The 18,091-nt window shown below is 42.9% G+C and overlaps 1 protein-coding gene across 1 annotated transcript in view; it reads right to left on the reverse strand.

Moving 5' to 3' along the window:
• Positions 1 to 1,854: 1,854 nt before the first annotated feature.
• Positions 1,855 to 18,091, reverse strand: part of slc30a6 (solute carrier family 30 member 6) — a 61,641-nt gene continuing 45,404 nt past the window's right edge. The window contains exons 11-15 of the mRNA XM_084374998.1: positions 10,077 to 10,196; positions 9,498 to 9,600; positions 9,361 to 9,408; positions 9,001 to 9,069; positions 1,855 to 3,856 (exon numbers count right to left, since the gene is read on the reverse strand). Of these exons, the coding sequence (XP_084231124.1) occupies positions 3,245 to 3,856; positions 9,001 to 9,069; positions 9,361 to 9,408; positions 9,498 to 9,600; positions 10,077 to 10,196 (952 nt within the window). The 3' untranslated portion in view covers positions 1,855 to 3,244. The remainder of the gene's footprint in view (positions 3,857 to 9,000; positions 9,070 to 9,360; positions 9,409 to 9,497; positions 9,601 to 10,076; positions 10,197 to 18,091) is intronic.

The raw sequence follows: 18,091 nt of genomic DNA on the forward strand, positions 1-18,091 counted from the left end.
AGACGAGGCACTTAAACAGGTTTCAGTGTGTGTGTGTGTGTGTGTGTGTGTGATGAGGGAAATATGAGCGATGCACATTAACTGTTTTTAGATTAGTTTTCATTTAAGAAGGTGAAATCAAGATTTAACGACAGGAAATCTGTCGAGGCGAGGCTGTAAAGATCACGACTTTCTAATCATCGTCAGAAACACACGACAAACAAGAGCGTTAACGAGCTGCACCAACAACCTCGTGAAGACATCGCTGTGTCATCAAACAGGGGCTGCTCCGGGTCGTCAGGTACCAGTGAGACAAAAATACAATCCAGCACGTCCAGTTTGAGGAACCATCTGTGAGTCTGAAGGTTCATCGCCTCGGTCCACCATCACTGAAACACAGGATCAGATCACAGCAGCAACTACTGACACAAAGAGCAGAACAACATAGTTGATTGGAAACTGCAGATGATGACGTCATCAGGTCACAGTCCGGGTTCTGGTTCTGGTTCGTCCCCAGTGTGGTGGATTCAGGTCAGAGCTCAAGTTTCAAGGTGTATTTCATTTATATACTGCAGCACTTCACACGGACACACAGGTGTAACGACTGTTTAACTCCTGCAGAGGTTCTGGTTGTTTCTCACTGGGCTTCGTGTTTGGCTCGTCCACAGTCGCTGCATCCTTATCACGGTTTGGACCCGAGCCCGTGAACGTCCAGCTCGTTAACTGGCTAAACTCCTGGGAAAACGCTTTCTCTCAGTGGGAAAATGCGCCTGATCTTCTTCCACTCGTTAGATTTCAAACAGACCCAGTGATCAATGAGTACTGGTCTGGAAATAAAGGGGAACTTGGGCCTATTAGTGGTTTTTGGAGACCAGGCGGGTTCTTCAGTAACGGGGTCAGGAGTCTGTTGGCCTCCTAACACGTTGCGACTCTGCCGGACTCGAAGCTGTCTCCTCACCTCAGCCTCACGCGGCGGCCCGCAGCGCCGCTCATTCATTTGAATATTTTCTGGGCTGATGAGGATGCGAGGGCGGCGAACTGCGGGCCAACAAAATAACATGATTGCAGGGGACAAAATAATGACCAGACGCTGCAAAGTTGCTAAAGTGTGTCATACATTATTATGCAAGCAGGGCAGCGTGTGGCTGAGGGAGAACGCAGGAGGAGGAACATCGTCAGGGCCGAGAGGTTCGCCAAGAGAGTCCGAACGAGACGACACGCAGCGCAGAGCCGCTCGTTTGTTAGATCACAATTATAATGTATGAAATGAGAATTATCATCCGAGTGTTTCAGCTCATTGTTCTGACAAACACTGAAGATTAGTCAGAGACAGAGTTTCACACAGTTTATAAAGTGTCTCCAGCTCAACAACTCACTAAACTGATGCATTTGTTAAGGGAGTCTGGGGACAAAGAAGGAGCCTATACTGGTTACTGGTTAGTGTGTTTGTAACATGTGACATGTTTAGATCAATAAAATGTTTCTTCTTTCATAAATTGAGTGTAAATGGTGAAATCAGTGTAAACAGTGTGTTCAAACAGCTGCTAAATGTTGGCAGGTCAGACTTTAGCACTTTAGACACAGAAGCAGACAGGCTGGTACAGCCATGCTGCCACAAACTGACACTTTGTACAAGATAAACACACAACTTACTGTTTTCATTTAATGCTGAATTTACAAGAAGGAGACAATGATTCAGAGTCTGTCAGAGACAGAGTTTCACTACGTTAGAGAGTTTGTTTTAACTCAACAACTCTTAAAATCAGATGATTTGTTAAGGGAGTCTGGTGATATGAAAACAAACCAACACAGCACACAAAAGCAGAACATTTCTTTAGTTGGATGATTTTGAAATGATGAGAAAGAAGCTGGACACAAACTGTCATCATGTTTTTTAATAAAAGAGTCCTGGTTGGTCCTTTCAGATAAACATACAGGGAACACGTCTCATCATGTCGAAGCTACCAAAGTTTTATTTCTCAGTTCTTCTGTAACAATTCAACATTTTTACATCTTTTTGATTCCTTAAATCTGAGAAAGGCACCAGAAAGCTGTGACCTGTGAAATGAATTAGAGATTTTACGACACTCAGCCAGAGTTCAGATTAAAAACCGCCCGTCAGATATTCTCCCCTCCATGTTTACAGATGTATTGTTTTATAACATTTCTTCACAATCATGAAGCGAATGAGGTCGATTTTTTGAAGTTTTCGCAGAGAATAAAGGCATCAGTCAGTCATGTTGTGCGAAACAGCCGTCACGTGGCATCATGAGATAACAGACCTGCTGACTGTTTCTGTTCGTCATCATCGTGTTTCAAACGACACAAGAGGGACAAAAAACTATAAAGACAGCGTGACGAAGGTAACGGTCTGCTCCCTGCTCCTCAAATCCACCAGACTGCTTTGATAAAAACAGCGATTTTACAGAGGCTGCTGGTCCACCGCCGCCTCGACGGGTTAGTTTGTTTGTAACTTTGGTGTTTTAACGTTAATACATCGTCACGGACCGGATGAACCCGGTGCTTCCTGCCAGTCTCTGTCCTGCTTGGTCAGCGTTAAGTATCATTTTAATGCGTCGTAAATCTGCGTTGCTGCCTCGTTCGTGTTGAGACTGTGCAGGTTTGTCCTCAGCAGCTGCTCTGCCGTCAAAATGGCGACACTAGATGTTCGTCCTGACATTTTATCCACAAACTTACAATCAAGTGAAAACACTAACGAAGGAGCGAAACCAAAGACTTTTACTTACAAATGAAATCGAACAAGTTTTGGTTTTAAATACAATATCTTTATGTTTGCAGGTCGTGCGGCCGTGAAACACTTTAAGGCAACACTTTGGAGCAGATGATTAAATCACTACAGTAGAAATTTCTCCTTGTTCTCTAAATCTTCTCCCTCGATTTGGTCCGAAACATTAACATCATCTCTTTTTTCTCTAGTTTCCTTTAAATGCCTGAAATTCAAAAAATGTAACGCTGGAAATAATTTCCTCTCATCAGGAATGTTTGATGATGTTTCCTCGCAGTCTCAAACATACTGGATCCAACCAGTCGACCTCTTGGTCCCCATATAAATACACACCGTCTCTTTTCTACCATCAACAAAACTTTCCATCAAACCTCCAAAGAATCATCTTCACCCGCTAAAGTTTCCATCTTGTTGTCACACGTCCAAATAAATCTCCTCAGACGTTTAAATATCTGAGCTGAGCAGAAACTTCATCTCCATCGTGGACCAAAGTATCTTAAGAGTTCCAGTTCGGTACAATCAGGGTCGGTATTGTCTGTACTGCGACTGTGAAGCCAGAGGGTTGCTGGTTCCAAACCGGAGCGGAGCCGGCGCCCCTCCGTAGGCAGTCCTGTAGCTCTGAGAGGAAGGCACGCCCAGTCCGTACCCTGCACCCAGACCCTGCACACCGAGTCCCAGCCCGCCGCCGGGCCGCGCCAGCCCCTGATTCAGCATCCCTGCGTAGGGAGACGCTCCGTAGCCGAGTCCCAGGCCTCCGTAGGGCCTGTGGGCGTGGTGTCCCGGGGCGGGGAGCACCATCGGCTGCATGTTCCTCCCCGGCGTGTCGAAGGCGAACTCCGGAGGAGGGCTGGTGGGCTTGGAGGGCGTGGAGGTCAGCGGGTCCAGCTCTCCTCCCGAGGACATCAGCAGAGGCGGCAGCGAGGAGGAGGAGAGGGCGGAGTAACCTTCAGCGGGACCCATCGGGGGGACGGAGGTGGAGGAGAGCGTCCCGGTGAGGAGAGGTCGCGTCCAGTCGTCTTTAAAGATCTGGACCGTCAGCGTGGAGACGAGCGGCAGCAGGCGGTTGGTGACGTGAGCCAGAACCAGCTGCTCGTTGGCGTCACGGCGGATACGAACGTGGGCGGAGCCGGCCTGAAACGCAAAGGTGGAGAGGGGGGTGGAGGGGTGAGGGCGGGAGGGGAGGAGGAAGGAAAGAATTAATACATGAACCTTTAAACAGATCAAGATATCGATTGTCCAATAAGTATCTGCTGGACCGATACATCGATGTCAGCTGAGCTTTCTGAGCGAATCACGTCTCGTTCACTCCGTTTTGTCACGGTGTTACATTATATTATTAAATATATATATCTTATTAAAGATCGAGAGCAGAGCCTCTGCGACTGGTTTTGGTCGACAGGAGCAGCAGAACAGCGAAGGAAAGAGGAAAGACAAAGATACAGATGCTACAGAGCAACGAAACGTGCTAACACTCAAGAAAAAAGCATTTGAGGAATCTCACACAGAAGATTCAGCTGACGGGAAAAGACTTTCACTGAGGTCAGAAGTTCAGTTACTTAAGTTATGTTCACACAGCAGCTCACAATCAGACCGTCCACCATATTATTTACAAGTGATGCGATTGGATTTTCAGGTTCAGACATCGCCCAACACGTTTGAATGGGCTGCCACGGTAACGCTGGTGACTTGGGAGGAAGCACGACCAAACAAATCACTCTCAAATCCTGGAGCGGAGAGTGAACTTCAGAGACTTGTTGTCGTCTTCTCACGGTTCTGCTCGTCTGGATTCAGCTCAGCAGCGCGACTGCAGCGTCGCTGTCGTCGCGTGTCACACGGCAAGCGACACAAAAGACGCTGTGAAATCTGTTATGAAGTGTCCAGACTGAGACACGTGTGCAGAAATCTGATTTGAAACCACCTCCAACTGTTGTTTGGATCAGATTTGTAAAAAAAAGTTCTTTCTGCTGTTCAGACTTCTTCAAATCAACCTGGAAACATGGATCCTGTTGTGATGTATGGCCTCGCTGTGGCCTTCCCCACGTCCTTCATCTGTCAAAACCCTTTGTAAACTCTGTTTTAAAGGTGCTCTATGAATATAGTTACTTTCCAATATGGTAACAAGTTTTTACTTTAATTATTTCCTGAAAGCATCAAAATCAAGTTGTTGGATTCAATAGTTGTTCTGCATCTAAAGAGCTACATGCTAACTTCTTGAAAGGGAATAAAAGCCAATCATCAAGAATATTCGACTTCAACTGATGAATCAAGAAATATAATCATTAAATTATGAGGTTTTATACATTTTTTTAAATCATCAGTTAAAGCAACAAACTTTTATTAAACAAAACCAGGTGAAAACGGGCCGAGCGCAGAATAATAATGATGTTTTCTACGCGGCTCAAACTGAACTTTATTGTTCAGTCCTGATGTTTTTCTTTTATCAACGCATTTCACAACGTAAACAGTCCGACAGTTTATTTAACGAAACTAAAACAAATGCGTCAGCGACCTTCATCGGAGTCTTCCTCACCTCCACAGTCAGCCGCACGTCACAATCTGACCTTAAACACTCAACTGAGCTCTTCATTTTGTCCTTGTTTGCTAATTTTACCGTCCTCACGGGAATATTCAGACCTCGAGAGGACAGGGAGCGCACACACACACACACAGACACACACACACACACACACACACACACACACAGAGACACACACACACACACACACACACACACACACACACACACACACACACACACACACAGTGAGTCCCCCCGTGGGGCAGGAGTGCAGTCAGAGGGGTCAAATCAGTTTGGACAGCTGCTCTGTTAGCGGTGGGCCAACAACCAACAGTTGTGTAACTGCAGCAACATCAGCGACGACAACAGCAGCAGCATCGATAACATAAATAACAACAGCAATAAACGCAGCATCAGGGCCGATGTAAACACAGGACGCTGCTCCACCTGCAGGCAGCAGGAGGCACGACACACACACACACACACACACACACACACACACACACAGACACACACACACACACACACACTGAGTAACATCAGTGATTCAACAGAGGGATTCATTTGCATGAGGTGACACAGGCGACACGTCATTCCACCAATTCACTGTTTCATAAACAGACGTAAACGCGTCCAATAAACGACGTCCGCTCCTGCAGACATAATAAACAATCATGATTTTAAAACCATGTGAAATATTCATGTGCTAAATTTGGACCCGACGACGTACACGGGCTCATTTTGTTACGTAAAACGATGAGGCAGAACCGTCACGGGTTGTTTTTAAAGTTAAAACAAGAACGTGTTCGTCTTTACGTGTCCTGGATGTTTAAATGTTATCCAACTTATTTGTTCAAGAAAAGCTCAGAATTAAATCTAAGGATAAAACCCTGTTTCCCCCTTTTATTGGCCTGAAGGTGAATAAAAGTTAAGCACATTAAAAACCGGAGCTGCAGCTTGAGACATCGAGGAATGACTTATCTTTTAAATGAACACTGAGTTTACTGATCTGAGAATTTCACCTGTCACAGTGTTTTTGGCTGCATTGCACCAACAAAGATTCAGTTAATCTCTTTAATCTAATTCTAATCAGAGTTCAGCAAAACCAGGAATAAAAACAAGTAGATCAAGATTTAAAATGAAGCAGAGCTCTGCTGCAGCATTAAAAATGAATCTCCGTTTAGTAAAACAAAGTTTAACAAGTTGAATCAATATGGAGATTTAACAAGAGTGACGATAAATATATATATGAAAGTGTGGTCGAAGCTAACTGAAGCTCACGTCATGTTAATATAATTCAAAGACTATTAAAGTTAAAGGTAGAGTCAGTAGGATTTGTCCCAGCTGTTCCTGAACGCACCACAAAGATAGTTGATAGTTGAGTCTCATTCCCAGGACGTCAAATAGCCACATGTTGGGTTGGTAAAGCGTCCCGAGCAGCAACAAGGAGAGAAAATAAGAAACTCTCTGCAGATACGAGACACTAACACGCCTTTTCTCCCCATTCAGCCTCCCTCTCTGTCTGTTCACGTCTTTTACGTCTTTGTTTCGTCTCGTTTGCGTCGTGCGCTGAAAAATAATCCATAATTCACCTCAGATGCATCAAACTAAAGTCACGAGGCTGTTTTGAAGCTGCGAGGAGGAGAAAGTTCAGATGTTTGTGTTCAGATGTAGAGAGGGAAAGTCAGAAGTCTGCGTTGTTTGCTAGCGAGCTAAAAAAATCTGAATTTAAAAAGTTACATTTGGTGATTTTGCTGCTTCATGATGAAAACGTACACTTAACAAAATAAGAGGCGACTTTTATTGTGAAAAATGAAACGTGTTAATTTCCAACATGTACCTGCACGTTCACGTCTTTATTCACGTCTTTTCTGAGCTTCATCATTAAATACTCACAACATCCTTTCCTCCAGTTTTAAATACGATAATATTAATAATGTTTTATTTACTTTAATTTACATTAATGTGGCTGACCATTAATCATAGAAGCTGCTTAAAAAACATGTGTATATTCTCGGGGTGTGTTGTGTCGGCCTGTTTCTACAGTTCAAGAAAAGCTGCCAAAAAGTAAATCCAACAAAACAAAAACAAACAAACTTTAACTTGACTGACAAACGACTCTTCAGCTTTCAGTCTCACAGAAAGACGACAGATAAGACGACTATTTCCATCAGTAATTAACCTTCAGGGCCGACAAATCTTCTGTTAAATTAGCTGTAATTAATAGTTTGTGTTCCTCTCTGACAGCAGAGTTTCTGCAGAAAGAGCAGAGAGATGTTGGTGTGTGTGTGTGTGTGTGTGTGTGTGTGTGTGTGTGTGTGTGTGTGTGTGTGTGTGTGTGTCCTCGTGTTTGTTTCGAGGACCTCAGCGTCCTGAAGGCCAGCTGGGCTTGTTTGCTGTCGCTACAACAACGTGAAACACAGACGACGACAACAACAACATCAGCGTCCCCCTCCAAAAAAAAACACTGGAGAAGGAGGGAGAGAATATCTCCGCATGAATGACTTGTTCCTTCTTCTCGTCTGGGTGAACAAATCCCTGCAGATCGTCGCTCCGAACTGACGAATGAGAAGAGAGGGAGGAAGAAGCGGAGAGAGAAATCTAGAAACAAACACTGAGACGACGCAAACGAACAAACTAACAGGAGGACGGGAGGATTTAAGGAGAGACGAGGTCGTGATCACGTGTAAAATAACTGAGCGCTGAGGCAGGTGAAGAGGAGAGCTGCTGCTCAGCGTGTCAGCTGGTGATGGAAACTCGTTAATTAAAATGTGAATCTTGTGTCTGAATGTCTGATTATTACCTCATTCAGGATGCGAACGACGTCGGGAGCCAGGAGGCCGTTTCTTAATAAGACAGGAGCTCGTGAAAACATGATTTGTGAAACTTTGGGAGGACTTTACTGTTTCTGTCCCTTTATCATCGTGGACGATGTGTAGAATAAGTCACATATGGTTCGTGCATGAGGGTTATCAGTCATGAATCCACTTTAATAAAGATATCGGCATGCGTGTAAGTCTGGCCAACATCATCGTGAACGTCACTTTAAGTCAAAGATAATAAAAAAGGCAGCTGATCGCTCGTCTCTGTCGTCGCTTCTGTTTTACTCACCTGTATTATTAACACTGTGTTGTACGTGATACCTTTACCTTTGTAAGACGAACATGAAGCAGGAAACATGTTGGTGAACACTTGATACGCTGTCATAAGACGAGACCAGCTGACGACCGCTAACGAGCTAACAAACACGACAACGTAGCGTTCGAGACGTTAAACCAACGAGAAAGAAAATAATCTCGTATACGCTGCTGGACTTCATTAATCAATGAGTGCTGTTAACTTTTAAGGATAAAGAGGCTGCAGATCGTTTATCTTAACTTGTGGTTGTGTCTCACATTATATTTCAGCAGATTAAGGACACCAGTGTTGGTTTATCACAAAGTAAACTGGAGCAAAAGACTGAAAATAGTTGCTTTGAATCGACAATCGACTGTGAATCAAACAGGACGCCCAAGAATCAGAATCGGATCGAATCGAAGTGCGAGTCCGCTAAAGATTCACACCCTGCTCTCTACAGTGAGTCCTGCTGTAGCTCGTATCACATCCTCACGCTTGGTTCTGATAATGGAGGCTCGCTGTGTCATGAACAGATTGTGATACAGCAGCTGTGCAGATGTAAACGAGTGTTGAGCGTTTGGTGAAGCAACAGTCAGAGTCGGTCCTCTCTTTGAGGAAGTTCTCTGGCTCAGAAACGTACCAGAGATCCGAAGCCGACGGTCCAGAAGTGCTCGTTGCGAACCTCCAGCACGCCGTCAAGAGTGGACACCTGATTGGACACACAGAGGAAACATTAACCAACCAAGTCGTAAACTTCACGAGCTGTTGATACTGACGGACATATTCATGAAGATTTCTGTCATTATTTAGATTGAAGGTGTGTTTTAATGACCAATTATGATGATTATGACTTTATATGTTGAATAAACACACATCAGGTCTCACGTTACTTGTCAAGAGGAGCTTATCACAGTAGATCGAAGCTTCAGAGCTTAAAGACAGCAGTCGATCATAAAACACACTCAGTGAGGTTGAATTAAACATGAAATCAGTCCCTCACCTCTCTGAGCAGTTTGTCCAGTTGGCCGATGATGTGCGACGGCGTCGTCTGTGAACGAGACACGAGACAAACAATCAGTCTACCTGCTCGCTGTGAAAAGATCATTATCAACACGACCTGAAGCTTCTTAGTCTCACCTGCAGCAGCACTTTGCCGCTGTAGACGCTCATGGGATACATGGTGCCAAAGGTCATGAGGGCGATGGCGACCGCCGACGCCGTGTCCACCGCGTTATAGTTACTGAGCACACACACACACACACACACACACAGCAACAGGAGTTATATTTAAAAAGAATAAAACAGACGATAAAAGCTGGAAAGTTTTGCAGAAACATGACATAAGACTTTTAATTCTTAGTCATATTTTTAAGGTCTCTAGCCGGATGATTTGGTCTTAATGTGGACTGTCGGGGAAACTCCATCATACTTGTATTTTTATCATCAGACATCTAAATGATTCAAAAGGAAATCTGAGTTTCATTTCCCGTCTCGTATCTGCATGTTCCCTCCTGGAGTGTTCCTGCATCAGGACACATTTTAAGTTGAGAGCAGATAAAGATCGGGACAGTTTAAATTAGTAAGAAGGAGTTTTCCAGCAGCAGCGATGGAAACTTGACATCACTGAACTCAGGAAGCAGCCAAGGTTTTTTTTTAACGTGTTGGTTTTAAGAATTTCTGGGATTAAGCAGCTGCGAGACGGAGATCAACTCTTACTTGATTTCTATGAGCATGTAGGTGATGCAGAGGGAAAGAGCTCCCGCCATGTTGATCAGGACGAACGGGTTCATGCGAGGCAGCAGCACACTGCTCAGACCTGGGATGATGCCGCACAAACTGAACACACACACACAAACACAAACACAAACACAACACAAACAAATAGAGCAGGATTAGTGAACGTGATCCTCTCGCTTCCCACTGAATCAACTGCAAATGTTCAATAAACACAGAATCATCATGGAGACATTCTGCAGAGGAAAAGTCTCGTTCTCCAACCAAACTAAGATGTTATACCGAGACATTAAACACAGATGAACATGTTTGTAGACGAGCATCAATTTAAAACACTTATGAGAAACAATAACCGTCAATAAAATGTGTAAAACATCAGAGATATGACGCCTGCTCCTCCTCACTTCAGTTTAATGCTAAAATAATTAAAGAAGAAGATATTAAAGTGCGTGCTTGTATTGTGCAGAATAAAAACTGACTTTAAAGGACAAAAACATTTTCAGATTTTAAAATTTACGATCAAATTAAAGTGCGGTTATGCTTATTTTCTGAAGCCTGAACACCGGAACTCAGTTTTGACATTCACATCCAAGTGCACTGTGTTCTGATTCTTGTTGGTATAAGAGGTATGGTGAGGTCCACATGTTCCTCCAAACAGACACAGACTCCAAAACAGACAGAAACTCTGGTGTTTCAGTGCATTGTGCTCCTTTTCTTTATAACAAGCAGAAAACAATCACTACGAGTTTACGATACGATACGATACGATGCATCCTGTTGTGTTTAAATGGAGGAACTCTAAATTGCCGGTGTGGAGAGTTACTGTTAGCACGTGTGAGCACGCTGTTGTTGTGGGCTGCCACAGGTTGTCCAATAATCTTCGCAGAAGTTTATTTTATGATTTAGTTTTTAAGCTTCACAGGCTTTTAAGCATCATTTTGGAGGCTGTAGAAAATCAGTGTGTCGACGCGTTCTCCAGTAACGTTTTAAAGTTTTTCAGAAAAGCTGCTGGAGGCTCTGTTCTGTTTGTACTTTAATTCTGGTGACGCTTCATTTTGTTAATCTTTCTTTTTTTTTTAAAGGCCGAATGCAAACGTCTGGATGATTCTGCTCCACCGTACCCGAGTCGAATAATCCCAGAAACAAAAATAAAATCAGAGGTCGCTTCATGTTTTAACCAAACACACCGGTTTCTCCATCTGCTCCCTCCTGAGCCGTTTCCTCGTCCTCTCTAATCTGCAGCTTCTCTGCGTTTATGTTTGTCTTTAGGATTAACGGCCTTTAACCCGATCACCCTGTCATAATGGACTTTAGGGGACTTGAACTGAAGCTGATGGGATCATTCTTGTTTTGTTTCATGTTATGTTGGTTTAAGGTCTAAGACGGCGGTCTGAGCTCCGGCAAACCTCTTCTACGTATACGTGTTTCTGCCATGAGAACAGTGGAGGAAGCTTTACGGTCCAGACAGAAGAGTAAATGTACCTCTTATTTACAGGTGTTTCATTAAAACGTTTCAGACTCGATGGGGAGATAATGGAAACTTCTAGAAGATTTCATTTCAGCTTTAAAGGCCGATCTGGTCTGAAACCCTGAGCAGGTGATAATCTGCTCAGTGACGGTCTGTAGGAGCTGAGGGTGGATCGATGGTTTCCACGTGAGATCATTTCTTCTTCTATCTCGTTCATCTCGTTATTATCTCGTTATTATGATTGTCCGACAACATTACAGCCGTGTTAATTTAAGAGCTATTTTAGATTTAGTCTTTAAACGAAAATGTTTATTAGTTTTAGTCACATTTGAGTCTTTTTCATCGACGACAACTCAAAACATTTTAGTCAAAATTGAACTTTTAAAAGTTGTTTGCTTGTCGTCGGCCGACAGACCTGATAAAGCATTATGATCCATTAACTGCAGTCAGATCACAGAGAAATCTCTTTGTTTTGGGTTCATCCTGATGTGGTACGACAGATTAATTCAGTCTACGTCTACTTCCTGGTCACAGTTACTAGTTACTGATTTTAACCTATTAAGAAGCTGACACTCAGCTGAGACAGATAACCCTGCGATCAAACTCGCGCGAGTAACGGAACGTGAATATTTTCTTCGCGTTTGGTCTGAACATTTTACATTTCAGTCCCGTCCTTTCTCGTCATCACAAACAATACATACATTTCGTCATAGTTTTTATTATGACAGATCTATGTTTAGCTCGTCATTGTCTCGTCTTAGTCACAGAAAAAAGGTAGGCGACGAACATTTTTCTTTATAGTTGTAGTTTACGAAATCAACACTGCATTACAGAGACGACTCTTACAGAGATAAACCTTTTTGTAACAAGAAACCCAAGTCTCACTTGTGGAGACATCGCACTGTCTTGTGATAGTTGCTACAGGACGATGAATTACTTCATGATGAGACTCTGTAGGAATTGTTTTCATGATGACACTTTGAATAAACAACCTCAGCCTGTCAGAGACAAAAACACTGTTATTGGACGTAACTTTGACGATTGCAAACGATCACACTACAGCCGTGTTGTGACTGCCAGCTGACGAGATCTGTTGGACCGATACAAAAACTTTTAGTAAGTATGAATCATTAAGCACCTAACAGTCTGGTACGTTCAGCACCACAATGATTAGTCGATTAATCGATTGACAGAAAAAGAAGAACCGTTTTAATAATCAATTACCTGTGAGTATCTCTTTAAGGCAAAAAACTTGACTGGTTTCAGCTTCTCCAGTATGAATATTTGCAGTTTTTTTCCAGCCTGGCTTTGGGTTTTTGATTTTTGTTGATGTTCAAAATTAAACTTAGATTTTTCAGCGTTCTTGTGTTTTAATTCTGGATCAGAATTATATATTTCACTTTGTGAATGAGTTTTTGGGGAAGATATCTGATCACGGCATTCTTGTTCTGCAAAAACCTGCATTAATATTTTGTCTCCTGTGTCTTATTAAGTTTTAACATCATCTCTTCTCGAGCAGTAAGTTAGCAGCCGTCCCTGTCACAACCTTTTTGTGCTCTTTAACATGGTGGGGTTGTTTCCTCTCTACTTTTTTTGGTCCACAGAGCAGATCCAGAGGTTCGATGTCTAAGTCAAAGCAGGAAGTGATGTATCTGATGCACGATGTGACACATGAAGACGCGTCGTTGGGCGGCGTCACGATGTAGCATCAGTGTGACTTGACGAGGGCGGTTTTAAACAACAGCTGCGTGCTCTGATGTGCAGGCAGAGGAGCAGATTTAATCAGAGGGACTTGACTGCTGTTAGTTTAATTGAACGAGGTCACTGAGGACACACATCAATAACTCCTCTTCCATCAACTGAGACAAAACAGAGCCTGTAAAATGTTTTTGTTTTTTTTAAAGGCTCAACATCATTATTTAACGAGCTGCTGGCACACAAGTTGATTTAAGGGCAACAAATCCTTTTCTACGAACCGGTGAAACATTCTCTAATCTAGGTACAACAAAGACATCAGACGAGGGAACACAATGAGATCTCTTGTGAGAATGAATCACCTGAGATATCTTAGCATGAGCCGCAAAACTACAAACTTATAACTTGTGTCTGTGATACAAACATGAGACACCGACGTCTTTTATGAAAAATATAGTTTTCTGTACCTGCTAGAATACAAAACTCTTCTGCTTGATCGCATTAACGCCCTGGATTGGTTCGTCCCACTGACCGTGAACTACTTCTTTTTCCTGTTCGGTGTGTGAGATGATGAAAGGCTGCACAACTCGCTGAGTGTCGCACCTGAAAGTAAACTTATCTGGACCTTTGCTGCTTCAATCTCAAGAGTCAGTTCTTCATGAAACCTTTGCAGCGATATGTCTTAAGTGCAGTGTATTCAGAGACCGTGCCTTTAAACAAGGCCAAATCACCACTGAGTGTTTCATGGGGGTATAATTTTATGTTGTTTTTAGACCCTAACCTTATTTCATTTTCACAATTTTAAGTTTACTGAATCTTAAACAATCCATGAAAGAAAAAGAAAAATATATTTGCAGGATTGTTTGTCTTTTCATTTCCTTCAGCTGCAGCTTCACATTTAAAGCATTTAACTGACGAAACACAAGTCGGGCTATGAGCACTGGGTTTAAATCTGGGCTCCTGCTTTTCACTTTCGACACGTAAACCTCCGCCATCAGTCAACGGTCCTGACTTTCAACACGTAATAAGTGAAATGTGACTCCTGGTCCACAACTTCAGTTTATTATAGTGTTTTTTTCTGAAGAAGAGACAATGTCCTCGTTCACGTCCACCAGGGAAACAACCATCAATAACAACAACACAAGCTGAGAAGTCCATCAAGTTTTCTCTTCAACGACAAGTTTAACAATCACTCGAATCAAGACAGAATTATTTCTGTTGGACAAAAACAAACAAAGAAGTTTAATTAAAATTAGGACGTTTCTACTTTTTTAATTCTGCGTGAATCAGTGACTTCAGCTGACATTAGTAAAGGGTCTTTGGCCCGGTTCAGTTCTGTTTGGCACTGCAGGGAAAACCAAACATTCAGCTGACTCCCCCGAACAGAACCGACCCTGTACTGTCACTGAGTAACACACCGGCCCGGTGTTTTCCTGGAACTGATTAACGGGTCAATGAACGAACCTCTGGGCGGATCGTTCTCGTGCTGAGTGTCAGATTGAATTTTCAATACGTCAAAGGCCGCGATCTGAGGCCCGCCGCGGCCGATGGCGTAAAAGTGCTGTCACAAACATGAGCGGGGAGCACGGTGGCCGGGAGCCGCGAGGTGTTTGTCATTAGATAACACAACAGTGACATGGATGTCAACACGTCATTAACGTCAAACATGTCAGTCTTGTTCGCCACGGGGAGGACTTTTATAAAACTGAACACGAAGAAGAAGAAGAAGAAGAAGTGAAGTGGAAGAATGTGTGCGAGTTATAAAAACTTTGTTTAGCCCTCGCAAGAAAAACATGTTTTTCCTATAATATCGTCCGACTCAGTCTCGTTAAGAAGGACGACAGAGACAGACAGTTGTGATGATGTCACCCGAGACGGATCCTACAGCGGCTCCTCAGACGGTGAATAATGGAAGGACTGCTGGGACTGATGTTACTGGGACGTATGAGCACAGGTGGTGATTCACCGCTGGACGCTCTAGGTTCATAACAAACCCTCAGAGTCGCTCCGTCACACACAGCCTCGCTTTGGAGTCCAAAAACTGAAGCAGTGAGTCACAACGTTTGAGCCGATGGGTTTCCCCTCGTCAGATTCTTCCCCCGCAGGAAGATTTATGCAGAAAAGACGGTTTCATCTTCAGTTCTGCAGCCTGACGTGCAATCTGTTAGGATTTATTAATAACTGTGAAATCTGAAGCTATAACAGCAGCATCGAGTTGAGAGGTCAGCTGTCAACTTTTACATTAATTGAAACTATTTGGATAATTGATGAATCAGTCCGAGCAGGAAGAAACAGCCAAAATCTGAATGTTTTCTGGTTTCTTTCCTCCTCTACGACAGTTAACTGAATATCATTTGAGGACGTCATCTTGGGACATTTTTCAGCATTTTCTGACCTTTTAAAATCCTAAAAATCTATTGATTCACAACAACATAATTGACAGATTAACTGACAATGAAAGTAATCGTTGAGGCCAAAAACATTCAGCCATTTTTTAAAATTTCACTTCAAAATGAACCCTGAATATGATGAGTTGTATTTCGGGGACTGCACCCCAGATTCAGACGTTACTGCCAAATTTTAGCGCGAGACAGAAAAGACAGAAGGAGGAGAATAGTGGAGAGTTTTGGGACGAGATTGACAATCCCAGCGATCCCGTAATCCCTCTTGATGCATTGATATAATTTGACATGTGACCCTGTGTGTGTATGTGTGTGTTAATCCAGACACGTTGCAGACAGCGAGCGCTGGATTAAAGCAGAGAGATAAACAAACACTTGATACGGTGACTCTGTTGGCTCCACACAAAACACTGAACACGTTAAACTTTTACTTAATTTAAGCATCTTTGTGAAGCTGCCTTGCTCCAACATGTGTCCGTTAGACTGCGACAGTGCAGAAGTTTATCAGATTGTTGAGACAACCATAGGTAATTAGGAAAATTCTAATTTTACCTTTAAAACAAAGGGAATCCCAAAATAATGATTTATCAGTGAGGCTGAAAACAAAAAGCTGAAAGACGAACGTTTCAGGATCTGCGTCAGGAAATTTGATAATGAGAATCAGACAAAATTTCTCTTTCTGCCTCTGTCATACATTTGTTTAATTATCCATCTCCCTTCACACACACGCAAACACACACACTCGGAAAAAAACACGCACACACACAGACACACACAGACACACACAGACACACACACACAGGGCTCAGGCCTGTGGCTGGTGAGGCCGAGAGAGCAGCAGGCTTTATATAACCCAGTTGGCCCCGAGATCCTGCTGAGGTTAAGTAGGGACAGACTATTACAACACAACACTGTAGCGCGCACACACACACACACACACACACGCACGCACACAGACAGAGTAAAGCAAGCACATTATTTGCAAACACACATTGGAAAGCACACACATTCACACATTCAGACACAATGTGCGCGTATGAAGGCAGACAGAGCATCTCTCTCTCACACACACACACATATGCACACATGCACACACGCACACACACACACACACACAAAGACTGGAAACTAGGCTGGGACGTCCTGTTCATTTCTGCCCTCTCAGCCAATCACAGCTCAGTTCTGCTGCACAACTCTCCAGGCTGTCGCCCCGAGTAACCTGCACCAACTGAGCTGCTGACTCTGTGTGTGTGTGTGTGTGTGTGTGTGTGTGTGTGTGTGTGTGTGTGTGTGTGTGCGTGTACTTCACCCACTTTAGATGTGGGAATACACAGTGGGATGTAATATTCATCACAACAGTCGACACTGAGCATCAAGTCTGCTCTGGAGTCAGTCTATACGTTGCCATGGCAACGTGAATAAAGATGTAAAAGGACTTAATTCTTGTTTTTTATCACCAATAAACTGATTTAATTTCTTGTTGTATATCAGCTGACATTTAAACTGAAGCCATTTTATCAGTGAAGAGATAAATCCTACGGACACTCAACACACGTTATAATCCAGTCTGAGGTCTGAATCCAGGTTCAGAGGCTTCGTTTCTGCCTGACTGGCATCAAATTCTGCAGGAGCCGGAAAAAACGTTTGCGGTTCTGTGGAGGAAACGTTTTTGCATCAACAGAATTTAAGAGAGAGATTCAGTTCTGGTGCTGAGAGTCGGCTTCCAACCACAAATATCAAGTGTCCGGAAAAGATCAGCACTCAGAGTTTTTAGCTCCCTGCGTCAGAAACACATCGCAGCATCACATCTGCAGGAAGCTTTTCAATTAGAAGAATAAACCTTTACAGGAAAATGTAAATACTTATTTGTGTTACAGTTGAGATGATGAACCAGTCTTTAACACTACTGCTGAAGTGGTTTTAACATGACAAAGACTTTGTGTCTGTTTGTTCCAGCACATCACAGCATATTTCTTATTTTCACCTCAAATAGAAAAATATTGTGATATAAATATTGTGATCGTGACTAAAGTTAAAATACATTCTGTATTTGAACGAAGCTTTACTCTTCAACATGTGGTTGAAACGACGGAGCTGCAGGAGGAAAGATAATTGTTTTCAACTGATCTGCAGATTATTTTCTTGCTTTATCATTTACAGTCAGAAAATACAAATAATAATAATGTCCAGTCCTAGTCGACCTTTTCAAATGTCGTTGTCGTCCAACCGAAAGTCTAAAATATGAATTTATCCATTATATAACACAAATTAAAGCATCTCCAGGGAACGTCCATTTTGTGTTAACTCTGGCGGTGAACAAAATAATTTCCACGGCCTCCTGTCGAAAAGATCTTGATCTGATCTTGTTTTTAAAGTGAATGAAAGAATATTTTCAAGAATACTATTTTCTAGTTTTTTAAACATCTGTTTGC

Source organism: Pagrus pagrus (genome assembly GCF_965226575.1).
Source record: "Pagrus pagrus genome assembly, chromosome: 15".
Taxonomy (NCBI): domain Eukaryota; kingdom Metazoa; phylum Chordata; class Actinopteri; order Spariformes; family Sparidae; genus Pagrus; species Pagrus pagrus.